Source organism: Kogia breviceps, chromosome X (assembly GCF_026419965.1).
Source record: "Kogia breviceps isolate mKogBre1 chromosome X, mKogBre1 haplotype 1, whole genome shotgun sequence".
In the NCBI taxonomy this organism is placed as follows: domain Eukaryota; kingdom Metazoa; phylum Chordata; class Mammalia; order Artiodactyla; family Physeteridae; genus Kogia; species Kogia breviceps.
Genome location: NC_081330.1, coordinates 71889218 through 71916495, shown reverse-complemented (window position 1 = coordinate 71916495; position 27278 = coordinate 71889218). Strand labels below are relative to the sequence as shown.

The window sequence follows — 27278 nt, the reverse complement described above, 5'->3', positions numbered from 1 at the left end:
CAATTCTGTCAAAGATAAGTAAAAGTTAATTGATATTAAAAATTATTAGAGATAATTTACTAGTAAAAGCTTCTAACTCTTCTTGTTGTTCATTTTTTCCTTTTTTCTTCTTTGTTTGGATTGCAGCATTCTGCTCTTCTGATGATGCGCTGTGACCCTGCAGTAGCGCAAAGGCTGCGCAGCGTTAATGCGCAATGCGTACGAATGAGCCCCTGTGAACGGTTGACTAGATGAGTAATCTGATTGACTGGCTCCCTCAGTCCTATTTTGTAGCCTTTTTGGATAAAATTGGGTTTTAGCATACCTCGAGTCCAACTAATCTCATTAAACAAATATTCTCTATGGGCCTGTCTAGTAGATTAATGGATCTGGTTGGCCGTTTGCTGCGTCTAGGGGTGTTCTATGTAGCGCAGCAGTTCGCAGCGATTGCGCAGTGCGATGCTGTTAGGTTGCGCAAGCGATGTTTGCGCTCGCATTACAGGGACCTCAACCTAGGTGCAGTCCTGTCATACGAGGTTTCAGCTTCAGTCCCCCTTGGGAGACGGGCATTGTGAGGATGTGACTTATAGCCTGGCCTTATGATATCTGGCTTGTCAGAAAAACATTTTCCTCCTCAGTAGCATAGTTTTGATGTTAGTGAGGAACATTATTGTTTATTTAGAGCATAGTTTTGATGTTAGTGAGGAACATTATTGTTTATTTAGAGCAGCATTTCCCAAAATGTGTTTTATAGGTATTCTGATAAAATGTCCAATGAAAGAAGAGTTCCGTGGTCAACTAAGTTCAGGGAGCCATGTATATACTATTAAAGGCTTAGGGAAGTCCTGTAGTCAAGAAACCTGTTTTCTGTTTTCCTAATTTATTTGATTGTGAAATCCTTTTTCCCAGTGATAACTATTAACACATCGTAGAACAGACTTTGGGAAACTTGGGTTGGGGGGCAGGGGACGAACTTAGCCTTAAGTGGCGCCTTCCAGATACCACTTGAAAACGTAGCAAGAGCCCTTAGGTGTTCAGATAAGAGAAGTCCAGCATAGAGTCTTAAGGCAACTGACTTCCCGGTTAAGTGCCAGTGTAAGGGTTGGTCATTGGTTGGCAGAACTGAACATGGTGGTTTGCACCTGGGTTCTGGTGGCGCAGGCGCAGGAGCAGCCAGCTGTGGCAGCGCATTAGTTTTGGCGCAAGCGAGCCTATGCTGCAGGGTCACTTTTGGCTGGTCAGAGAAGGAATAATGATATCACCTTCTTCCCCCCTCCCCCAATCTTTTTTTTTCCCCTGTATAAATTTTCCCCTTTCCCTTTACCTCCTTCCCCTCCCATCTTCTTTCATTAACCCCTCCTAAGGCATGTTATTTGAAAGCAATTGAGACGCAACCGAACTTTGCAGTAGCTTGGAGTAATCTTGGCTGTGTTTTCAATGCACAAGGGGAGATTTGGCTTGCAATTCATCACTTTGAAAAGGTTAGTCGTTAAATTAATAATTGGTATTTTTGAAGTGCTTATGTATGCAGGGTGTTTCTACTAGAACTAAATAATAGGCCTTTACTTAATCAGTCACATAATATCTTTGTTTTTCTGACAGTATTGCAGCATTTGCTGGATGTTATATGGCAGTTTCCAGTTTAGCATTGAAAATGTACTTTAGTAATTAAAAATTCTTTTTTTAAATGGGCAGCTTTACTGTAAAGAAGCAGGGTTTCTTGGTGAAAAGACTGATTCCAGATCTGGGGCAGGAAATGTACAAAAATAATCTGGAGTGCCTTGTTGTGCCAGAAAGCGAGGACATTTTGATATATTTATGTCAAAAGGACTCAGGAGGCAACTGGAAGAGGCTCCTACTGGCTAAAGATGGGAGTTGAGCATCAGTGGGAATAATAGCTGAAATATATTGAAACTTATCAAATACATTTAAATTCATGAGTATAATTATACTAAGAAGAAATTCATGGATCATCTTTGGAAGATAAGGAGCAACTCATTTTGAGAACTGGTTAAACAATTGTCCTTTCTCTCCTGTATGAACTGGACATCAGGGTAACCCAGTAGTTGATGGGGGAAGTTTCTCTTTATACAAATGTTCCAGCTAATAAATGAAGTAGGAATGATAGAATCAGAGTATCACCAATAATAAATTTAGGCATTTATCAGTGGCAAAAAAAGAGACATAAACAGACATTTTGTACCTTGTGATAGAAGTAAATACTTCCACCAGTGAAGTAGCCTTGCAAAAAGAGAAAAGAACCCAAATCTGATTACGCTTGTAGTTCTACCAATTTACAGGAAATACATGGGACAGGAAAACATAATAAGCACGTTAAAGGACACCATGGGGTGCAGTCAGCAAATTTAAACTATGGGAAGCTGTATAGGACACTGATCTGATTTCTTCAACAATTACAGGAATAAAAACGGAGATTTAAATTAAACTTTTAATTTAAAAGATTTAAAGAAACTCACAAAGACATGTTAATTGTATGGGTCTTATTTGGATCCTCAATCAAAGTTAATCAGAAATTGGACCACTGAATGGATATTTGATATTAAGGAATTGCTGTCACTTTTTTATGTATGATATTGGTATTGTGGTTATGTTAGGAGGAAAAAATATTCCTGTATTGTCCCTAAAATATATTTTGAAATATTTTCGAATGAACTGATATGTCTGGGATTAGCTTCAGAATGATCTGGGAAGAGGGTGAATTAGGTTGGAATATAGATTAAATAAAATTGAATATGATTTTTTAATTGTTTAAGCTGGGTAATGGAGACTTGGGGGTTTGTTCTATTCCTCTGCTTTTGTATATATTTGAAATTTTCCATAATAAAAAGTTAAATTTTGGGGGTGGACATCTATTGCTATAGACAATCTAAGTAAGTTAAGTGCAGCAGAGTTGCCATCTAAGTGAAGAGGAATGTTCTTTTTTTTTTTTGGAATGTTCTTAATGAATGTTAAATATATTCGCAGTTACTCATTACCTTTACCTTTTCAGTATTTCAGTTCAGGTTTCCATTCATTACACTATAGGAGTACCTACTCTCTTGCTCTGTGGTTCTCCTTGGTTGCACATGAGGAGCTTGTAAAAGATGGATATCCTGGCCCCGTTTTCAGAGGGTCTGATTTAACTGGCCTGTGATGGAACCCAGGCTCCATTTAGGAGGTGAATTCTAATATACTGCCAGGGTTGAGAATTACTGCTGTAGATATATCTGGTCATATTTTAAGACAGCTTCAGAACTATTTGAATGAACCATTTAATGGTTAGTATCCCCTTGAAGTAATGTATCTTACTGAGTATACAGCTCTAATTACACATCTAAGGGCTGAGTATACAGTTGTAGTTACTGAGGTATGTATTTCCTATTCAGTTAGAGCTTGCTGCTTCTTCCTGCCATTATTTTTTAGAAGAGCTAGGCTGATTAATTGAGAATAAAATGGGGCCAACCATGAGAAGTGTTCAGCTCAATAAAATTGGAGCAGACCCAATTTAAAATTTTTCCCTTCAGGACACATTTTGCTCTTGTATTACATAGGAAGATATTTTGGTAACATTGAGATTTGTGAATAATGAGTGGGTACTAAAATAATTGGGTTTTAAAAATGAAAGAAATAAGATTTAATTATACTAGAAAATGTAATTGGAGGTCTAAAATTATCTCAGACTAAAAAATTGTAATTGGGAAGTTAATCTGAAATCCTAACTTGCTCTAAGTAACTGTCTTGCAATTTTTAGGCTGTCACCCTTGACCCCAATTTTCTGGATGCTTATATCAATTTAGGAAATGTCTTGAAAGAGGCACGGATTTTTGACAGGTGAGGGAATGTTCTATTTGGAATTTTTGTTGTATCAACACTTGAGAGTTTGGACTGAAATTATCACAGTGGGTCATTGAAATACACTTTTATTTTCTACTATGTTGCTTTCCCCTGCTCAGGTCTGCTGTATTACCTTTTATTATAGGTTTATTGCTGCCTGACTTCATTGTTGGCTTTTCACAAAGCCATTATCCTTCTCACTAGGAGTTTAGTTGAAATTTCCTTTATTGTAAAACTATTGCAATGGTTATCTTTTAGACTAAATTATTCCTTCTATCTGATTCAGAAAGCCAGGTGAATCCTGACTTTTAACTTTTTGTTGCTGTTGTCATAGGAAAGTCTATTTCTTATGGGGGTATAGAAAATTTTTCAGTGTAAAAATACATTTTATAAAGGTGCAATTTTGATTTTTGAGGTTAAGTGTAGTATGGCATGAATTAATTGTAACTAGTTATAATTGATATACTTTGATATAGTATAGAATGAAATAATTGTAACAAAGCATCCATTAAAAGTTAATTGCATTGTGTGTGTGTGTGTGTGTGTGTGTGTTTCTGTTTATAGAGCTGTGGCAGCTTACCTTCGTGCCCTAAGCTTGAGTCCAAATCATGCAGTGGTACATGGTAACCTGGCTTGTGTATACTATGAGCAAGGCCTGATAGATCTGGCAATAGACACCTACAGGCGAGCTATTGAATTGCAACCACATTTCCCTGATGCTTACTGCAACCTAGCCAACGCTCTCAAAGAGAAGGGCAGTGTAAGGATTTTTATTGTCTCTTATTTTGTTACCTGATGGCATTAAAAAAAGTCATTTTTGTACATGTTGTAATTAAATATTGAGGTGGTAAATTGTTTATTTCGGAGTTGTAGATGAGAGGAAGAATAGCAAAAATACCTGTTTTCTGGAATATTACCAGACATTAGGCTTAACTAAGCAATTGTTAGAATAATATCAGTGGTGACTCTGTGATTCCTCTGTATAGGTTTTTGAATAGTTTGTTTTGTTTTTTAGGTTGCCGAAGCAGAAGATTGTTATAATACAGCTCTCCGGCTGTGTCCCACCCATGCAGACTCTCTGAATAACCTAGCCAATATCAAACGAGAACAGGGAAACATTGAAGAGGCAGTTCGCTTGTATCGTAAAGCATTAGAAGTATGTTGAGGGTGGTGTGGCTGGGTATTTTGTCTGTGTGATAGTAGAGGGAAGGCAGTTAAGTTTGCCATGTCATCCACCTCTTTTGTAAAAGTACATAGTGGGTGAATCATTCATTGAACCAGTAATTGAGTACCTAAGGTATGAGTGAGGTCCTGTGTGACATTCAAGAAAATCCTTAACATTGAGTTTGTTATTTTATGGGTAGATAAGATCGTCACAAAAATTTAAACAGTAAGCTAGAGTTCAAGAAGAGTTACCAGTAAATATATAATTTCAGTACCTGATGGCTGTAATGTTGGTTGGTAGGTGTGGTAGGAGTTTTGAAGAGAGAGATGCTAGAGTTAACCAGCATAAACTAAGATGAGGAGAGGGTCTACCTCATTATGTTTTGAAACACGGAGAGGTATAAAATAAAGGAAGAGGTAGAATTTGAACTACTTGGCTTTGAAGAATGAGTAGACTTGGAGAAGGTGGAGAGAAGTGTAGGGATATAAAGGTGCTTGAGCGAAGTTCTTGTTGTGGTAAGTTATTACTGCTGTTTTAGCAGTTATTTTTTTTAAACCTCAGTTATCATCTTGAATCTTTATAGGTCTTCCCAGAGTTTGCTGCTGCCCATTCAAATTTAGCAAGTGTATTGCAGCAGCAGGGAAAACTGCAGGAAGCTCTGATGCATTATAAGGAGGCTATTCGGTAAGAGACTCACAGCCTTATTTTTTTCTTCAAAGTTTTTAAATATTTGGCATTTGGCACATTTGGTATGTGGGACTTTTAATAATAGACTAAATTGAAATTACAGGGGGTTAAAGGTTTTTGTACTAGAGAAATAAAATCTTTGTCCTCTCCTTTAGAATCAGTCCTACCTTTGCTGATGCCTACTCTAATATGGGAAACACTCTAAAGGAGATGCAGGATGTTCAGGGAGCCTTGCAGTGTTATACTCGTGCCATTCAGATTAACCCTGCATTTGCGGATGCCCACAGCAATCTGGCTTCCATTCACAAGGTACTATTTTTTATATATATTTTATTACAATATATGCATCTTAGCACCTAATGTTCTTAATTTTAGGAAAAAATTTAACCATCCCACTTTATTTATTTCCAGGATTCAGGGAATATTCCAGAAGCAATTGCTTCTTATCGCACTGCTCTGAAGCTTAAACCTGATTTTCCTGACGCTTATTGTAATTTGGCTCATTGCCTGCAGGTAAAGAATAACAGGACAGTAATTGGCTTTCAGGGTTGTAATCACTTTTTAATTGTATGTGCCATATTAATCCAAGCTTGGCTGGAGACAGTGTTTTTTAATGGGTTATTTGACATCACTTTAGGCCAAAGACACATAAGATGTTAAGTCTTGGAGTAAGGTTTTCTGGATAATAACTTCTTTTTGCCTCCTCTAGATTGTCTGTGATTGGACAGACTATGATGAGCGAATGAAGAAGTTGGTCAGCATTGTCGCTGACCAGTTAGAGAAAAATAGGTTGCCTTCTGTGCATCCTCATCATAGTATGCTATATCCTCTTTCTCATGGCTTCAGGAAGGCTATTGCTGAGAGGCATGGGAACCTCTGCTTGGATAAGGTGCGAGTCTTTCGTTTTAATTTTTTTGTTGTGAAGTAAAACACAGATACAGAAAACTACATGAGTCAAATTTATGGCTTAATGAGTTATCATAAGGTGTTTACCACCCAAGTTGAGAAATGAAGCTTCATGAGCCAGCCCAGAAGCCCCCCTCCCATTGTGTCCTGTCTTGATCATAACCCCTTCCATTCTATAAGGGGAAATCCTTAATTGAAATACTTAACAGTAGGCTGATGGTGTTTTCCTTTAATTTTGAAACCATAGTTTTTAATAAAATGTTTGGTATTTTCTACTCACCTTTGAGAATTAGAGCAGTACTTGATCAAAGGTGGGAATTTTCTCAGCAGAATAGAGCAGAGTGCTAGGTGTAATTCTGTTTTGTTTTTTTTTCTTTACATCTTTATTGGAGTATAATTGCTTTACAATGATGTGTTAGTTTCTGCTTTATAACAAAGTGAATCAGTTATACATATGTTCCCATATCTCTTCCCTCTTGCGTCTCCCTCCCTCCCACCCTCTAGGTGGTCACAAAGCACCGAGCTGATCTCCCTGTGCTATGTGGCTGCTTCCCACTAGCTATCTATTTTACGTTTGGTAGTGTATATATGTCCATGCCACTCTCTCACTTTGTCACAGCTTACCCTTCCCCCTCCCCATATCCTCAAGTCCATTCTCTAGTAGGTCTGTGTCTTTATTCCCGTCTTGCCCTTAGGTTCTTCATGACTTTTTTTTTCTTAGATTCCATATATATGTGTTAGCATATGGTATTTGTCTTTCTCTTTCTGACTTGCTTCACTCTGTATGACAGACTCTAGGTCCATCCACCTCACTACAAATAACTCAATTTTGTTTCTTTTTATGGCTGGGTAATATTCCATTGTATATATATGCCACATCTTCTTTATCCATTCATCCGATGATGGACACTTAGGTTGCTTCCATCTCCTGGCTATTGTAGATAAAGCTGCAACAAACATTTTGGTACATGACTCTTTTTGAATTATGATTTTCTCAAGGTATATGCCCAGGAGTGGGATTGCTGGGTCGTATGGTAGTTCTATTTGTAGTTTTTTAAGGAACCTCCATACTGTTCTCCATAGTGGCTGTATCAATTTACATTCCCACCAGCAGTGCAGGAGTGTTTCCTTTTCTCCACACCCTCTCCAGCATTTATTGTTTCTAGATTTTTTGATGATGGCCATTCTGACTGGTGTGAGAGGATATCTCATTGTAGTTTTGATTTGCATTTCTCTAATGATTAATGATGTTGAGCATTCTTTCATGTGTTTCTTGGCAATCTGTATATCTTCTCTGGAGGAATGTCTGTTTAGGTCTTCTGCCCATTTTTGGATTGGGTTGTTTGTTTTTTTGTTATTGAGCTGCATGAGCTGCTTGTAAATTTTGGAGATTAATCCTTTGTCAGTTGCTTCATTTGCAAATATTTTCTCCCATTCTGAGGGTTGTCTTTTGGTCTTGTTTGTGGTTTCCTTTGCTGTGCAAAAGCTTTTAAGTTTCATTAGGTCCCATTCGTTTATTTTTGTTTATATTTCCATTTCTCTAGGAGGTGGATCAAAAAGGATCTTGCTGTGATTTATGTCATAGAGTGTTCTGCCTATGTTTTCCTCTAAGAGTTTGATAATTTCTGGCCGTACATTTAGGTCTTTAATCCATTTTGAGCTTATTTTTTGTGTATGGTGTTAGGGAGTGTTCTAATCTCATACTTTTACATGTACCTGTCCAGTTTTCCCAGCACCACTTATTGAAGAGGCTGTCTTTTCTCCATTGTATATTCTTGCCTCCTTTATCAAAGATAAGGTGACCATATGTGCATGGGTTTATCTCTGGGCTTTCTATCCTGTTCCATTGAGCTATATTTCTGTTTTTGTGCCAATACCATACTGTCTTGATTACTGTAGCTTTGTAGTATAGTCTGAAGTCAGGGAGCCTGATTCCTCCAGCTCCATTTTTCGTTCTCAAGATTGCTTTGACTATTCGGGGTCTTTTGTGTTTCCATACAAATTGTGAAATTTTTTGTTCTAGTTCTGTGAAAAATGCCAGTGGTAGTTTGATAAGGATTGCACTGAATCTGTTGATTGCTTTGTGTAGTAGAGTCATTTTCACTATGTTGATTCTTCCAATCCAAGAACATGATATATCTGTCCATCTATTTGTATCATCTTTAATTTCTTTCATCAGTGTCTTAAAATGTAATTCTGTTTTTAAAAAAATGCTTCCCTACAGAATTTTCTAAAATGCAGGGTTTGTCATGCTCTTTCCACTCTGCTTCCTTCCTACAACTTTAACTTGCTTGGGCTGCTTCATAGGCCTCAGGAACAGGTCAAAGTATGAAGCATATTATACAAATTGCTAAGGTTGTATTAGACTGGTTATATGGATTAAAGAAGTATTCTGGGCATACCATTCCTAACAGGTATGCTTTCTAGTCAGTTTTCCTAGATGAAAATTTACATATAGACTCAACTTTACTAACAAGCACTGAATTCCATTGGTAGATAAATGTTCTTCATAAACCACCGTATGAACATCCAAAAGACTTGAAGCTCAGTGATGGTCGACTGCGTGTAGGATATGTGAGTTCTGACTTTGGGAATCATCCTACTTCTCATCTTATGCAGTCTATTCCAGGCATGCACAATCCTGATAAATTTGAGGTAAGACTAGTGTTGCTCTGGAGTCACTATTTATAAATCCAAACAAACCCACAGTGGTAGCTTTATAAGTCACCTTTAGGTGTTAAGCCCAGTGTCTTTTGGAAAGATTTGAGCCAAGGTTATTAAATATACTATGTGCTGCCTTTCAGGTATTCTGTTATGCCCTGAGCCCAGATGATGGCACAAACTTCCGAGTGAAGGTGATGGCAGAAGCCAATCATTTCATTGATCTTTCTCAGGTAGGTGAAACTCTTATACTTCCAAACTTTTTTTTGAGTCCTCTCCCTCTTTTTCTTGATGAGTCTGGCTAATGGTTTATCAATTTTGTTTATCTTCTTCAAGAACCAGCTTTTAGTTTTATTGATCTTTGCTATTGTTTTCTTTGTTTCTATTTCATTTTTTCTGCTCTGATCTTTATGATTTCTTTCCTTCTACTAACTTCGGGTTTTGTTTGTTCTTCTTTCTCTAGTTCCTTTAGGTGTAAGGTTAGATTATTTATTTGAGGTTTTTATTGTTTCTTGAGGTAGGGTTTTAGCTATAAACTTCCCTCTTAGAACTGCTTTTGCTGCATACCATAGGATTTGGATTATCGTGTTTTCATTATCATTTGTCTCTAGGTATTTTTTGATTTCTTCAGTGATCTCTTGGTTATTTAGTAACATAGTGTTTAGCCTCCATGTGTTTGTGTTTTTTACATTTTTTTCCCTGTGATTGTTTTCTAATCTCATAGCGTTGAGGTCGGAAAAGATGCTTGATATGATTTCAATTTTCTTAAATTTACTGAGGCTTGATTTGTGACCCAAGATATGATCTATCCTGGAGAATGTTCCATGCGTACTTGAGAAGAAAGTGTAATCTGCTGTTTTTGGATGGAATGTCCTATAACTATCAATTAAATCTATCTGGTCTGTTGTGTCATTTAAAGCTTGTGTTTCTTTATCAATTTTCTGTTTGGATGATGTGTCCATTGGTGTAAGTGAGGTGTTAAAATCCCCCACCATTATTGTGTTACTGTCGATTTTCTCTTTTATAGCTGTTAGCAGTTGCCTTATGTGTTGAGGTGCTCCTGTGTTGGATGCATATATATTTATAATTGTTATATCTTTTTCTTGGATTGGTCCCTTGATCATTTTGTAGTGTCCTTCCTTATCTCTTGTAACATTCTTCATTTTAAAGTCTATTTTATCTGATATGAGTATTGGTACTCCAGCTTTCTTTTGATTTCCATTTGCATGGAATATCTTTTTCCATCCCCTCACTTTCAGTCTGTATGTGTCCCTAGGTCTGAAGTGGGTCTCTTCTAGACAGCATATATATGGGTCTTGTTTTTGTATCCACTCAGCGAGCTGTGTCTTTTGGTTGGAGCATTTAATCCATTCATGTTTAAGGTAATTATCGATATGTATGTTCCTGTGACCATCTTTTTAATTATTATTATTTTTTTGTGTGTGATACGCGTGCCTCTCACTGTTGTGGCCTCTCCCGTTGTGGAGCACAGGCTTCAGACGTGCAGGCTCAGCGGCCATGGCCCACGGGCCTAGCCGCTCCGCGGCATGTGGGATCTTCCCAGACAGGGGCACAAACCCGTGTCCCCTGCATCGGCAGGCATATTCTCAACCACTGCACCACCAGGGAGGCCCTTGAGTTTGTTTGTGTAGGTCCTTTTTTCCTCTTGTGTTTCCACTTAGAGAAGTTCCTTTAGCATTTGTTGTAGAGCTGGTTTGGTGGTGCTGAATTCTCTTAGCTTTTGCTTGTAAAGCTTTTGATTTCTCCATCGCATCTGAATGAGATCCTTGCCAGGTAGAGTAATCTTGGTTCTTCCCTTTCATCACTTTAAATATGTCAGGCCACTCCCTTCTGGCTTATAGAGTTTCTGCTGAGAAAGCAGCTGTTAACCTTTGGGAGTTCCCTTGTATGATTTTTCTTTGTCTTTAATTTTTGCCAGTTTGATTACTATGTGTCTCAGCATGTTTCTCCTTGGGTTTATCCTGTATGGGACTCTCCACTTCCTGGACTTGGGTGGTTATTTCTTTTCCCATGTTAGGGAAGTTTTTGACTATAATCTCTTCAAATATTTTCTCGGGTCCTTTCTCTCTCTCTCCTCCTTCTGGGACCCCTATCATGCGAATGTTGTTGCGTTTAATGTTGTCCCAGACGTCTCTTAGGCTGTCATTTGTTTTCATTCTTTTTTCTTTATTCTCTTCCGCAGCAGTGAATTCCACCGTTCTGTTTTCCAGGTCACTTATCCGTTCTTCTGCCTCAGTTATTCTGCTGCTGATTCCTTCTAGTGTAGTTTTCATTTCAGTTATTGTATTGTTCATCTCTGTTTGTTTGTTCTTTAATTCTTCTAGGTCTTCGGTTAAACATTTCTTGCATCTTCTCGATCTTTGCCTCCATTCTTTTGCCGAGGTCCTGGATCATGTTCAGTATCATTATTCTGAATTCTTTTTCTGGAAGGTTGTCTATTTCCACTTCATTTAGTTGTTTTTCTGGGGTTTTATCTTGTTCCTTCATCTGGTACATAGCCCTCTGCCTTTTCATCTTGTCTATCTTTCTGTGAATGTGGTTGTTTTTCCACAGGCTGCAGGATTCTTTCTTCTGCTGTCTGCCCTCTGGTGGATGAGGCTTTCTAAGAGGCTTGTACTTCCAACTTTATTTTGAGCAAATAGTGAATAAAACTGTTGGTGTGTAGCTTGTATCCTCAATTTTCTTTTTTTTTTTTTTTTTTTTTTTTTTTTTTTTTTTTTTTTTTTTTTTGTGATACGCGGGCCTCCCACCGTTGCGGCCTCTCCCATTGCGGAGCACAGGCTCCAGACGCGCAGGCTCAGCGGCCACGGCTCACGGGCCCAGCCGCTCCGCGGCATGTGGGATCTTCCCAGACCGGGGCACGAACCCGCGTCCCCTGCATCGGCAGGCGGACTCTCAACCACTGAGCCACCAGGGAAGCCCTCAATTTTCTTTTTTAAATTTAATTAATTAATTTATTTTTGCCCACTTTGGGTCTTCATTGCTGCCCGTGGGCTTTCTGTAGTTCGGGCGAGCAGGCTTCTCATTACGGTGGCTTCTCTTGTTGTGGAGCACGGGCTCTAGGTGCATGGGCTTCAGTAGTTGTGGCATGTGGGCTCAGTAGTTGTGGCTCGTGAGCTCTAGTGCGCAGGCTCAGTAGTTGTGGCACACGGGCTTAGTTGCTCCATGGCATGTGGGATCTTCCTGGACCAGGGCTCAAACCTGTGTCCCCTGCATTGACAGGCGGATTCTTAATCACTGCACCACCAGGGAAGCCCATATCCTCAATATTTTTCATGACAGATATTTAACATCAGCTACTACATACCTGTGGGTAATTGCTTTGATCTTATTTCCTTGATTGTTTACATTTATTACATTGCATTTATAATCAGCATGGGTTTTTGCTGAGTTTGCAAATGAAATAGAAATATGGTGTATTTGTGCTTGGACATAGAACTTCTCTGGGGATTGAGCTAGCACTTGTGACAGTAGATACCTAATATTACTGAATAAATTGAACAAAATGGTGGCTTGGAAGAAGAACAAATAGGTCATTTAAGGGGCCTTTGCCTTTGGTTTTCTTTATTTCTATATTTGCTCCATTGCTGTTTCCTCTAGGAGCAAAAGTTTTATGATAGTTTAAGATTTAAACCTGTGAGGGAATGAATTTGCTGAAGATATGGACTAGAGTTTTTTCTTATAGACACTATTGGCCACTTTGGTGACTAACAGAGGTATGTATGGTATATCCAGTAATTCATATATTTGAATCATTGAAGTCCTAGCAGAAGGATTGTGAGACTCTTGTCATTTCATAAATAATTTCTACCAACATCTTTTGCGTTATAGCTGTTGCTTTGGAAATATACCTGACCATTTTTGATGTAGGGTTGGACTCTCTGTGACCAAGAGGTATATGGCCCTCCACCTCTGAGACCTTTTAGGAATCACTGCTTATTGACTGAAGTCTAAACACTTTAAAATATATATTTATTAATTTTATATATATATATATACATATATATAAATTGAAATGTAGTTGACATACAATGTTGTGTTAGTTTCAGATGTACTACATAGTTAATTGACATTTGCATACATTATGAAATCACCATGATAAGTCTAGTAACCATCTGTCCCCATACAAAGTTATTACAGTATTATAGACCATATTCCTCATGTTGTATGTTATATCCCTGTGGCTTGCTTGTTTTTATATCTGGAGGTTTGTACTACTTAATCCTATTCACCTGTTTTGCCCCCCTCCGTCCCTTCCCTCTGGCAACTTTTAAATGGCTGAGGAATATTCCATTGTGCATATATACCACATCTTCTTTATCCATTCATCCATTGATGGACACTTAGGTTACTTCCATTTCTTGGCAGTTGTAAATAGTGCTGCAGTGAACATTGGTGTGCCTATATGAAGTCCAAGCTCTTCAGTGTGGCCTTCACAACCTTTATAAACAAACAACCTTGTTTGCCAGTGCTTTTCACCCATTGTTAGCCCTCAGTTACACCCTATACCAAGTAGAAGTGATCTACCCATTTTTTAAACCTACCATGCACTTACATTACTCTGGTTCTTTATTTATACAGTTCTCTGTTGAGATTGTATTCTGTTCAGCTCCCTCAAACTCCTCCTATCCATCTTTTTAAAAAGTTTATTTATTCATTCATTCATTTATTTATTTATGGCTGTGTTGGGTCTTTGTTGCTGTGTGTGGGCTTTCTCTAGTTGTGGCGAGCGGGGGCTACTCTTCATTGTGGTGCGCGGGCTTATCATTGCGGTGGCTTCTCTTGTTGCAAAACACGGGCTGTAGGCATGTAGGCTCCAGTAGTTGTGGCACATGGGCTTAGTTGCCCCGCAGTGTGTGGGATCTTCCTGGACCAGGGCTCGAACCCGTGTCCCCTGCATTGGCAGGCGGTTTCTTAACCACTGAGCCACCAGGGAAGTCCCAAGCCTAGTTGTTCATACATTCGGTCTAGAGGTAAACTCTCCTTCCTCTGTCTCCTGTTTGTGTAATGCTGTGGGCCCATTTTAATGGTACTTAACCATATTTTTACCCCGTGTTAATGTAATTTGTGTTGTTACCACTTTTGCATCTGGGAATTTGAATTCTGTTCAATGCCATTAAGACTAATTGAATCAGTCTTAGATTATACATAGTATATGTTCTTATTTTTTTATTCCATAGATTCCATGCAATGGAAAAGCAGCTGATCGCATCCATCAAGATGGTATACACATCCTTGTAAATATGAATGGTTATACCAAGGGTGCTCGAAATGAACTCTTTGCTCTCAGGCCAGCTCCTATTCAGGTAAAGGAAATAATGATAATTATTCAGTGTTTATTGGGCTAAGAAGACAGTGATAGGTTTTTTTCCCTCTGGTTAACTGTCCTTTGAAACAGTAGGCAGACATGCTTGACTTACGAAAAAAAAAAGTGTAGTTCTTGAAAATGAACAGGGACAAAGAATTTTGAGTGAGAACACAGTGCCCACAGGAACATGTATATGGAGATGTGCAATTCGTAGTTCAATGTAAACAGTTGTTCTGTCTTGTAAATTGGAAAAACGGTTTAGCACCTAGAAGGTTAGTCTAAAATATTGATTGTTCTTGGCTAAAGAAGTCCACCCTCCTTGGTTGTTTAGGTACTTATTTAATTTTAGACCATTTTGCTGAAGGTTCTTAGTCAGTTTTTTTTTTTTTTTTTTTTTTTTTTTAGTGGGATCTTCCCGGACCGGGGCATGAACCCGCGTCCCCTGCATTGGCAGGCGGACCCTCAACCACTGCGCCACCAGGGAAGCCCCTCTTAGTCAGTTTTTGATCTGATTTTATTTTTCTTTTAGGCAATGTGGCTGGGGTACCCTGGGACTAGTGGCGCCCTTTTCATGGATTATATCATCACTGATCAGGAAACTTCACCTGCTGAAGTTGCTGAGCAGTATTCTGAGAAACTGGCTTATATGCCCCATACTTTCTTTATTGGTGATCATGCTAATATGTTTCCTCACCTGAAGGTAGGTAGAAAAACAGTGCTATAGGGGAATTGCAGATAACTGTAGTCATTTATTTCCTTGCTGCTGTCCCTGTGCATCCTAAAAGATATGTCTGAAACTTCTTTCGATTAGAAGAAAGCAGTCATCGATTTTAAGTCCAATGGGCACATTTATGACAATCGGATTGTACTGAATGGCATCGACCTCAAAGCATTTCTTGATAGTCTGCCAGATGTGAAAATTGTCAAGGTCAGAACCTGGTCAATACTGTCATTGAAATTAAGTTACCTGCATTTGGGATATTTTCCCTAATGATGTATTTTGTATAATTATTTTAAGATGAAATGTCCTGACGGAGGAGACAATGCAGACAGCAGTAATACAGCTCTTAATATGCCTGTCATTCCTATGAATACCATTGCAGAAGCAGTTATTGAAATGATTAACAGAGGACAAATTCAGATAACAATTAATGGATTCAGTATTAGCAATGGACTGGCAACTACCCAGGTGAGAAGAGAATAATAGAACATACTATCTACTACCAAGTATACATTTATCTTCTTTACATCTCATAACTCTAGGAGGTAAGCATCATTATTCCTGTTTTATAGATGAGGAAATGAATTCAGTGGAAACTGGCATCTTGTATAGGTTTGTTTGATTTTAAAAGTCTCTTGGATTCAGCCAGCAGGTTACTTAATGAGAGTCTTCTGTGTTAATAACTTGTTATTTCCTGCCTGTGGCTTTACTCTTACCAACAGTGAACTGTCTATAGGCATCATACAGTGTCTTGCTTCTGTAACTCATCCTTTCCCCAGTTAAATCTTACTCATCTTTAAGACTTTGAGTTCAGACAACTCCACCAAGAATCTCTTTCTGTCCATATCCCTGACCTCTCCTTCCCTGCTGCATTGGTACCTGTATTCTCTGTTCTTGTAGTATTTGGGATATATCTTTACATCCAGCACAACACATTATAATTCCCTGGGTTTGTATGTATTCTCCACTGAATTGAATTACTTTAGGGTCCGTGTCTTAGCCACGATAATGAAGTACGTGCTGAGTAAATATTGGGTTGGCCAAAAAGTTCGTTCAGGTTTTTGTAAGCTCATATGAAAAATTGAATGAACTTTTTGGCCAACCCAATATTATATATTGCATACCTGAATAAGTGAATATGTAGCTCTGTCAAGAGATCATAAGGCAAGGATCTCTGACCTCTTTAGGAATTAACAGTTTTAGTGGTATAGCAGTTTATACAAAGAATGCTTGAAATGAATTAAGGTAAAGGAATTAATCACCTGTAATATGTGTTGGGCCTGAACTGTCCTTTGAAATAATAGGGCAGACATGCTTGACTTAAGGGAAAACAAGTATACTTCTTGAAGTGCACAGGTACAAAGAATTTTGAGTGTAGAACACAATGCCCATAATGTATGAGATGTCTGTCACACCTGGAATACTTACAATAACAAGGTAAGGCAGTACCCAGATGTGTGGGAATTGCAAGATAAGACTGTAATTGTGTATGTAGATGCTCAGAAATAGTGCTGAGCAATGTGAGGAGAGGCAGTCTTAGTAGAGATTGTTCAGTAATTTAAGTTTAGTCTTGAAAGGTGGGTGTGATTTAGAAAAGGATATTTCATACATGGAGAAAAGAGTGAGCAAAAGCTTGGCTGTTGGACTAATAGGGTTTTGAAGAGAACTTTTTGGCTAGAGTGAGATGTTTCATAGTGCAGTCCCCCCCAAATTAAGATAATGCTCTAACTTTTTTTCCTTTAATGTGTCATGAATATATTCTCATTATAGTTCAGCGATATGACTTTTAATGGTTATACCACTTTGCATCATAAGGATTATTTATTGATTGAAAAATACCAGATTGGGGACTTCCCTGGTGGTCCAGTGGTTAAGACTCCATGCTCCTGGACTTCCCTGGTGGTGCAATGGTTAAGAATCCACCTGCCAATGCAGGGGACACGGGTTTAAGCCCTGGTCTGGGAAGATCCCACATGCCGCGGAGCAACTAAGCCCGTGTGCCACAACTACTGAAGCCCTTGCGCCTAGAGCCCGTGCTCTGCAACAAGAGAAGCCACTGCAATGAGAAGCACACGCACTGCAACGAAGAGCAGCCCCTGCTCGCCGCAACTAGAGAAAGCCCGCGTGCAGCAGCAAAGACCCAACACAGCCAAAAATAAATTAAAAAAAGAAAAGACTTTGCGCTCCCAATGCAGGGGACCTGGGTTCGATCCCTGGTCAGGGAACTAGATCCCGCATGCTGCAACTAAAGACCCCGCATGCTACAGCTATAAAGACCCTGCATGCTGCAATGGTGCAACGAAGATCCTGTGTGCCGCAACTAAGACCTGAAGCAGCCAAATAAATAAATAACTAAATATTGAAAAGAAAGATATCGGACCATGTTTACTTTAAATATAATCATATATTTTTTCTTGTTCTAGATCAACAATAAGGCTGCCACTGGAGAGGAGGTTCCCCGTACCATTATTGTAACCACACGTTCTCAGTACGGGTTACCGGAAGATGCCATTGTGTACTGTAATTTTAATCAGTTATATAAAATTGACCCATCTACTTTGCAGATGTGGGCAAATGTGAGTGTGTGTAGATTCATTATTAATGTCTAGAGATTCTAGTAAAGATTCTGTATATAGGTCGTCTTGCTGAGGCTGCCCTCCCATCCTCCCATTCAGGAGCTATTTTGCTAGACTATTGTGATAGTCTTCAAAAGATCTGTAGATTTCAGCAATTTTTGATTTGTCCTTCAAGTGTCTAAATATCATTTTATGAACTTTTAAAATGTATGTGTTCAAATGCAGGGATCAGCAAACTTTTTCTTAAAAGCCCAGGTGGTAAATATTTTTGGTTTTGCAGTCCATATTCTCTGTCACACCTACTCAATTCTGCCATTGTAGCAAGAAAACACCATACTCGTTATATAAGTGAATGAGTATAGGTATGTTCCAATAAGTTTTTATTTACAAAAACAGGCAATATGCCAGATTTGGCTCATAGGCTATAGTTTGCCAACCCATGGTCTAAGCTGATAGCAAAGCTGTTATGTATACTCATCCACATTTTACATCATTCTTGCAATATTGTAGAGTTAGAACCAGGAAGGAATTGGCTCATGCCATTACTTCTCAGTCATTTCATCATACCAGTTTGCATAAGCAGGACCTCTGCAGGTTCTAAACTTCACGATCCATATCTGCCTCTTTTTCCATAGAGGTAAAATGGAGATAATTCTTGGTTGACTTTTTTTCTGATTAATATCTGGGTTTTTTGGTCTGTTTTCTCTTTTTAAAGGAGGAGGGAGGGTGGAGAAGAGGAAACAGATGAGTACTGGTTTACTATCCCTGAATCTTTACTTCCTCATTTCAAAAAACCTGAAAATCAAAAGCATCTTCATAAGTTTGTGGTAAATTTATTTGGTTGGCAGCCACACTGCCTGAACTGATGTTAGGCTATTTATGGTTCTTTATTTATTCCATTTAGTATGAATATTCCTACATCTTGATGCAGAGATACTAATATGTTGGTTTGCAGGGAGTTGCTGCTGAGAGTGTTATGTAATTTATATATACTGTACTACTTTTAAAAAATCTGAAATAATTCTAAATTCTGAAATCCATCTGTTCTCATGGCTTTCAGAGACAGGGTGGTGAACTTGTATGATACGTTGAGTAGATGTAGGTCTAAATCGGGTTGGCAAACTATGGCTGATGAGCCAAATCCAGTCCACTGCTTGTTTTTTTTTTTTTTTTAAATTTTGGCAGCGTGGCATGCGGAATCTCTTAGTTCCCTGACCAGGGATTGAACCTGAGCCCCCTGCAGTGGAAGCACGGAGTTCTAACCACTGGACCACCAGGGAAGTCCCAGCTGCTTGTTTTTGTAAATAAAATTTTATTGACACACAGCCATGCCTACTTACTTACATATTGTCTATGGCTACTTTCCAGTGACAAGGGCAGAATTGAATAGTTATGACACAGTCCACGTTGGCATCAAAGGCAAAAGTATTTGCTCTCTGGTCCTTTATAGAAAATGTCTGCTGACCCCTGATCTAGATTAGGCACATAAAGTTTGGCAAGTGTGAACTAACTTTATTTGTTGTACCATGGTGGGGGATTGATTTAAAATTTGAAATGGAAAATTCCTATCTCATGGACAAAAACCACTCCTAGTATCAGTTCCCACAGGACATAGCTGCCTCAGATTTAGCCAATTAGTAACTTGTTTTGTGTCTTCTTGCATCAATCTCCTCTTTCTTTGAACTGTCTTTGGGGACCGCTAAGCAGAACAGGAACCTATAATTCAGTTGATCTAATTCATCTATGTGAACGAAAGACTTAAGTTCACGGTAGGCTGCTATCTGGGTGAAAAGAATAGAGTATGGTAGAATTACTAGACATTTATGGGAGCCTTTCTTGAGAAGGGCAGAGCTGCTATTAATACTTGCTCTTGTTTTCCCTATTTTAGATTCTGAAGCGTGTTCCCAATAGTGTACTGTGGCTGTTGCGTTTTCCAGCAGTAGGAGAACCTAATATTCAACAATATGCACAAAATATGGGCCTTCCCCAGAACCGTATCATTTTTTCACCTGTTGCTCCTAAAGAGGAACATGTTCGGAGAGGCCAGCTGGCTGATGTCTGCTTGGACACTCCACTCTGTAATGGACACACCACAGGGATGGATGTCCTTTGGGCAGGGACACCCATGGTGACTATGCCAGGTGAGTTGCTTCCTTGTTCTTTTAAAAATCTCCTTGGGAGAGACACTTCCAGGTGAAATCATATGTACTAGAAGCAGCATTTAGGGCAAGATGATAGAAAATGAGACTTGTTCAAGTTGAACACTCCTCATCTGCATCGTGTGGATATTTAACATAAATAACATTAATAACTGTGTGCTATTTGCATTCTCAGATGTGCAGTTGTTATCTTTCTTATTGCAGGAGAGACTCTTGCTTCCCGAGTTGCAGCTTCCCAGCTCACTTGTTTAGGCTGTCTTGAGCTTATTGCTAAAAATAGACAAGAATATGAAGACATAGCTGTGAAACTGGGAACTGATCTAGAATAGTAAGTAAACTTTTCCATGAACAAATTATATGGTGAGGTGAAGGAAACACGAAAAATTTAGAGAGAATATAGGTGTTATGAAGTGAAATCATAAAATAAGGGTAACATAAAATAAATGAATTAGTTGTATGCTCTCTGGATGGGAGAAGGACTTTTTATTATTTTATTTTAAAATTTAATTTAACTTATTATTTATTTTTATGGCCGTGCCACATGGCATGCGGGATCTTACTTCCCTGGCCAGGGATCAAACCTGTGCTCCCTGCAGTGGAAGCATGGAGTCTTAACCACTGGACCGCCAGGGGAGTCCTGAGAAGAACTTTTTAAATTTTCATAAATGAAGTGATCATTAGGTTTCACTATGTAAAGAGTAAATGGCTGAATAAAAGTAAGTCAAGATACTTAAAAGATGTAAACTAGCTATACTTCAATAAAAAAAGAAAATTAAAAGGCAAACGAGGGAAAAAAATCTGTTCCTTAATGTCAAATATTAATAGCCTGGCTATATAAAGACTGAAGAATATTTACATTTTAAATCCCTTAATAGGAAAGTAAGCAAAGAAATGACAACTGACTAAAGTAGAAATACAAATGGTTAACAAGAAAGTTCAACCTCTGTAGTAGAAATAAATATTTATTTTTAAATTTATTGGCCTTGCCACCTGCCATGTGGGATTTTAGTTCCCTGATCAGGGATTGAACCCATGCCCTCGGCAGTGAAAGAGTGCAGTCCTAACCACTGGACCACCAGGGAATTCCCTAGTTGAAATAAATTAAAATAACATTGAGGTATACCCATTATTTACCTATAAAATAAAAGATTTTTAATATGATACCAATGATGAGGGAGCATTGAGGTGCTGACCTTTTCATACATTGGTGAGTAAATTGGTAGTCTTTTCACAGCCCTAAGGAAAAAAAAAAGCTAGACCTTTGAACCTAAGAATATCCTTGTAATAATATTTGGACACGACTTAAATGCCCCCAAATGGGTGGGAATTCGAGAGATGATGCTTAGATAAATGATGCTTTATCCATACAATAAAATAGTGTTTCTCTCTTAAATGAGATTTTTCTGTGGGTATTACGTGCGATTTTTTTTTTTCTTTGTGTTTTCTGACAAGTAGCATATTATGTAGAAGTTTAAAGAAGCACCCTCTTTGAGTCAGACTTCCTTGGTTTGAATCCAGGCTCTCTCACAAGCTTTGTGTCTTTGGACAAGTTAGTCTCTATGTGCCTTGGTTTTTCCATCTGCAGAATGGGGATGAATGATAGTACCTACCTTGCAGAGATGTGAGGATTAAAAGTGTTCCCGGTCAGAATGGCCATCATCAAAAAATCTACAAACAGTAAATGCTGGAGAGGGTGTGGACAAAAGGGAACCCTCTTGCACTGTTGGTGGGAATGTAAATTGATACAGCCACTATGGAGAACAGTATGGTGGTTCCTTAAAAAACTACCAATAGAGCTACCATACGACCCAGCAATCCCACTCCTGGGCATATACCCTGAGAAAACCATAATTCAAAAAGAGTCATGTACCACAATGTTCACTGCAGCTCTATGTACAATAGCCAGGACATGGAAGCAACCTAAGTGTCCATTGACAGATGAATGGGTAAAGAAGATGTGGCACATATATACAATGGAATATTACTCAGCCATAAAAAGAAATGAAACTGAGTTATTTGTAGTGAGGTGGATAGACCTAGAGACTGTCATACGGAGTGAAGTCAGAAAGAGAAAAAATAAATACCGTATGCTAGCACACATATGGAATCTAAAAAAAAAAGTTCTGAAGAACCTAGGGGACAGGACAGGAATAAAGATGCAGACGTAGAGTGGACTTGAGGACACGGGGAAGGGGAAGGAAGGGTAAGCTGGGATGAAGTGAGAGAGTAGCATTGACATAGATACACTACCAAATGTAAGATAGATAGCTAGTGGGAAGCAGCCCCATAGCACAGGGGGAGATCAGCTCGATGCTTTGTGACCACCTAGAGGGGTGGGATAGGGAGGGTGGAAGGGAAACGCAAGAGGGAGGGGATATGGGGATATATGTATACATATAGCTGATTCACTTTGTTATACAGCAGAAACTAACACAACATTGTAAAGCAATTATACTCCAATAAAAAGAAAAAAAGTGTTCCACATGAAGCACTTAACAACAGTTCTTGGTACATAGTAAGCATTCAAACAGATGTATGTTAAGCATTTATTTATCATTTTCAAAATTTTCTCCCCTGAACATCATATACAGCTAAGAAAAACTAGTGAAAACTTTGAGCCCAGGCATTAAAAAATTAAGATTCATGTCCATCATCCCAGAGATAACTACAGTAAATAATTTCGTGTATTTTTTGGAACTTAGTTGATTTCATACAATACTTTTTCCCCAACATTTTGTTATGAAAAAGTTCAATTTTATAATAAACACTTATATACCTAGCACCTAGCTTCCGCCACTGATAATTTTACTGTATTTTTATCACATTTATTCCATCTGTTTATTCCTATATCCATTTAGAAATCTGTCTTATTTGAAGTAAGTTGCAGATATCAGTATTCTCCCTAAATACTTCAGAATGGCCATCATTAACTAGAGTTTAATACTTGTTTCTTATGTCTTTTGAGGCAGAATTTGCATATAGTGTATACACAAATCTTTTAAAAATTTAATTTAATTTTACTTTTTTAGTTGAAGCATAGTTGATTTACAGTGTTGTTTCTGGTGTACAGCAAAGTTGATTCAGTTATATATACATTATATACATGTGTATATTCTTTTTCATATTATTTTCCATTATGGTTTATTATAGGATATTGAATATAGTTCTCTCTGATGTGCAGTAGGACCTTGTTGTTTACTTTATCTACAGTAGTTTGTACCTGCTAATCCCAAACTGGAATACACAAATCTTAAGTGAGTTTTGAGAAATACCTTTATAACCCAGGCGTCCAACAGCATGTAGAACATTACCATCACTCCAGAAAGTTCCTTCACACCCCTTCTCAGTTGGTCCTCCTCACCAACCCTCAGAGACAACCACTGTTCTGATTTTTTTTTCCACCATAATTTATGTAGTCTTGCCTTTCTAAAACCTTATACAAATGGAATCATACAGTATGTACTCTGAAGGCTTCTTTCACTCAGGATAATGTTTTGAGATTCATCCATGTTGTTGGCTCGTATCAGTAGTTCATTCCCTTTTATTGCTGAGTAGTATTTCAGTGTGTGGATGCACCACAGTTTAACCATTCTATTGACGTACAGAACTTTATTTATTTACTTTTAAATTAAATTAAATTATTTATTTATTTATTTTTGGCCGCTTTGGGTCTTCATTGCTGCGTGCGGGCTTTCTTTAGTTGCGGCGAGCGGGGGCTACTCTTCATTGCGGTGCGTGGGCTCCTCATTAAGGTGGCTTCTCTTGTTGCGGAGCACGGGCTGTCGGTGCACGGGCTTCAGTAGTTGTGGCATGCGGGCTTAGTAGTTGTGGCTTGTAGGCCCTGGAGCGCAGGCTCAGTAGTTGTGGCACACAGGCTTAGTTGCTCCACAGCATGTGGGATCTTCCTGGACCAGGGCTTGAACCCATGTCCCCTGCATTGGCAGGCGGATTCTTAACCACTGCACCACCAGGGAAGCCGACATACAGAACTTTAAAAAAAACACAAAGGTATTTTTATTTGGAAGATAACATTAATATGGTCATGGTTTGGTTGAGGCCAACAGATATGCATAGCTGTTTTACTAGTTCTGGCACAAAAAAACATTAAAATAACCCTTTTATTGTTTTTTAAAAATGTACAAGAGTATTCCAGCTTCTGGCTCTAAAGTAATAACTCTCTCTGTATAATAATAGTCTCATGACAAATGATATATTCACAACAGGAGGAGAGAGAGAATTCTATCCTCTTTCCCCAGAAGAATTGATTGCTTTTTTTTCCTGTTTCTGAACAGAACCATAATCTTGGTGATATTAGGAACACTTTTTTTTATATCTAAATAAAAGAACTCAGTTCATGTACAAGGGGAAAATTAAAGCAGTAGATGTACTGCATTTTTTCCCCTTGAGTGTTTTCCTATTTCATTAAAACATTCATAAAATGAATACTTCCATCTTATGTTTGTGCCTTAGCTATTGTAAATGATGCTTCAGTGAACATCTTTGCATGGTCAGGTATGTCTGCATCTCTGATTATTTCTGTTGAATACATTTAAAAGTGTTATTGATAGGTCATAGGTTTATGAACATTTATAGTTCTAATAGACACATTGCTAAGTTGCATATTAAAAGGGTAAACAGTTTACGTTCTAACCAGTAGTACGTAGGAATAGACATGTCATTGCCAAGTCTTATTTTTATTTTAAAGGTAGAAATAAGGTGAAGTGGAGAATGCATGGTGTCTCTTGGATATGCTTATTTAGGAAAGAACAGTCTTTTCAGGGGACGTGGAGGTGAACTCCATTTTAAGTGTTTAACATTTTGTTAGCTGTGACCTTTCACTTTTTTAGCATTGAGGTAAGGGAGGGCCAATCAGAAGAGAAAGTTTGGTCATGTAATTTACCATACAGGTGTCTAGGTGTTTATGGGGGTTAGTTCTGAATTTCTGCTCTGATTTGTAATCTTGGATCTCTTTTTCTTATTCAGCCTGAAGAAAATTCGTGGCAAAGTCTGGAAGCAGAGAATATCTAGCCCTCTGTTCAACACCAAACAATACACAATGGAACTAGAGCGGCTCTATCTACAGATGTGGGAGCATTATGCAGCTGGCAACAAACCTGATCACATGATTAAGCCTGTTGAAGTCACTGAGTCGGCCTAAATAATGACTGTGTGCACAGGAGAATTACCCCTGTACCTGAGCCTCAACCTTCTGGGGGAAAGGGAACTACTTTTTACTTATCTGTACAATATCATGTTGCAGATGGGTGACAAACAATGATAAGAAATAGCACAGCCAGACTTGCTTCCTGCATGACCATGATAGGGAGAGACACAAGAGATGGGAAACTGCTGTTCCACAAGGAGTCTCCATAGAATTTTGCAGCAGCCAGGTGTTGCATAAGTCTGGAAGGTCTGATCTCCCTTGGTCTTCCATGGGATGGATGGTTAGTGTGGAAGGGAGATAGAGATTGCCCAGCCATTATGTGATTATCATGGATTGATTGAGTCTTCTGAATTAATTTTTTTCTTTATATTTTGGGTATTGGAGCTTTTAAAAATGTTTGGTTTCAGGTATTTTTATTCATGTGAAGTGTATATGATTCTCTTGAGATAAGGTTTTAAGCTAAAATATTCCTTGTTTTAGTTTCTGAACTCTACAGATAAATGGGGACTTTGCTGGTGTAGTCTTTTTATAGGTTTTATAAACCACTTGAGCCTATATCAGTCATTTTAGTGTCTGACATAATGTTTGGAACTATCAGTGCTTTGTTGGTTTATAGATGATGGCTTACATTCTTTCTCTGGTCCGTTTCCTTCTTCCCTTCCCCCCACTTTAAAAATTCTCCTGTAACTTGGCTAACAAAAAACCAAGTCTGATTCAAAACCTCCCAGAGTGTTTCTCTTAAACACATCATCTGGTGCCAAATGAAGATTCTTAGGAGTGATGATTAATTATGAAGGGCACAGTTGTGGTACTGTCACTGATCATAATAATAATGGATTTTTGGCCTAGAGTTTTGACCTATTTCACCAGTGTTTTACCGTTGACTGCCCCTCTATGCTGCTTCCAAAAGTGATAGTGTGTGATAAGATTTTTACTTTCATTTCTAAAGTTTGTTTTTTTTAAGTGAGTCCTGTTCTTCCTTTTTCTTACAGCAGAAATGAAATCCCAGGTAAGTATAAGTATTCAAATATTTGATCAGTAAGTCACAGTTATCTCCAGTACATTAAATAAGTTTCATCAAAAAACATGTTATAGGTAAAAAGCTCTGAAGGACCAGCTATGTATATGATAATTATATTTCAGACCTTCTAGGGTATTATATATAATAACTTGTCTTCTGGACGTGGTCTTGAAGTCTTTATGGATTCAGCCTCAGTAGTAGTGAACTGCACTGCTACTTGGTTTGGAGTACAAATTAGACTTTAGCCCTCCTGGAGGTTGAGTTTTTGGTATTGAAAACCATAGGAATGAAATTGTATTTCAACAAAGGATCGAGGGCTTGAGGCTTAAACAAGCCAACATATGAATATATGTTTTTGTCTTGCTGTACTACTGCACATATGCTGTCTAGTAACAGATATTTTGTCTGCTAGTAGTGTTAGATTATGTCTTTCCAAAGCGCTGAGGCAGTGCACCTATTCTGTAGTTGCAGCTGATGCCTGAATGTATCCTAGCTGACAAATTATTGATTAATAAGAACTTGAATTTCTGAAAGATTTGTACTGTTAACCAAAATCTGAGCAAGGAGTCTCAAATGTAATTCTTAGCCAGAATTACATGTTAATGAACCATTTAACAGTGTAAATCAAGGAACATCAGTGTAGGGATTTCTTTTAATTTATTTTTACCTGCTTGAAATATCAGTTAAAGGTTGCCAGCTTGGTTGCAGATGAACAGACGTTTGAAGTTCACCAAACTACTTAATGTGGAATAGGATAGTAGACTTCCAATGCCCTCAAGGCTGTGACCTTGCAGCCATTTTACATAGCACATCATCCTCCTATAGGGATGAACCTTTCCCTGGCCCGAAAAGTAGCCGCTCTGGTTGAAGCTTTGCTTATTGTAACAGGCTTTTGTTTCCAGGTAACATGTCTGTGGAAGACTTAATTCTGAATAGAGATATAGATATTACTGGAAACTAATTGTTTTTTCTATTATACTCTGCTTTATCAAAAAAGTAAAACATTTAAATTGTGCTACAGAAATTCAGATGTTGTCTTGCAATCTTTAAACAATAAATGAATGATTTGCCCTTAA

At 38.3% G+C, this 27278-nt stretch overlaps 1 protein-coding gene across 4 annotated transcripts in view; it reads left to right on the top strand.

Annotated features, from left to right (window-relative positions):
• Positions 1–27278, top strand: part of OGT (O-linked N-acetylglucosamine (GlcNAc) transferase) — a 40473-nt gene extending 13195 nt beyond the window's left edge. For 2 of the 4 annotated variants that reach the window (XM_067023770.1, XM_067023771.1), the window contains exons 6-23: positions 1344–1460; positions 3731–3810; positions 4378–4573; positions 4829–4969; positions 5562–5662; positions 5821–5974; positions 6077–6178; positions 6375–6554; positions 9068–9226; positions 9376–9465; positions 14434–14559; positions 15091–15261; positions 15373–15489; positions 15580–15750; positions 17706–17858; positions 19747–19999; positions 20222–20345; positions 25001–27278. In XM_067023770.1, the coding sequence (XP_066879871.1) occupies positions 1344–1460; positions 3731–3810; positions 4378–4573; positions 4829–4969; positions 5562–5662; positions 5821–5974; positions 6077–6178; positions 6375–6554; positions 9068–9226; positions 9376–9465; positions 14434–14559; positions 15091–15261; positions 15373–15489; positions 15580–15750; positions 17706–17858; positions 19747–19999; positions 20222–20345; positions 25001–25175 (2610 nt within the window). In that variant the 3' untranslated portion in view covers positions 25176–27278. The remainder of the gene's footprint in view (positions 1–1343; positions 1461–3730; positions 3811–4377; positions 4574–4828; positions 4970–5561; positions 5663–5820; positions 5975–6076; positions 6179–6374; positions 6555–9067; positions 9227–9375; positions 9466–14433; positions 14560–15090; positions 15262–15372; positions 15490–15579; positions 15751–17705; positions 17859–19746; positions 20000–20221; positions 20346–25000) is intronic. The other 2 variants (XM_067023773.1, XM_067023772.1) reach the window with 1 other exon arrangement.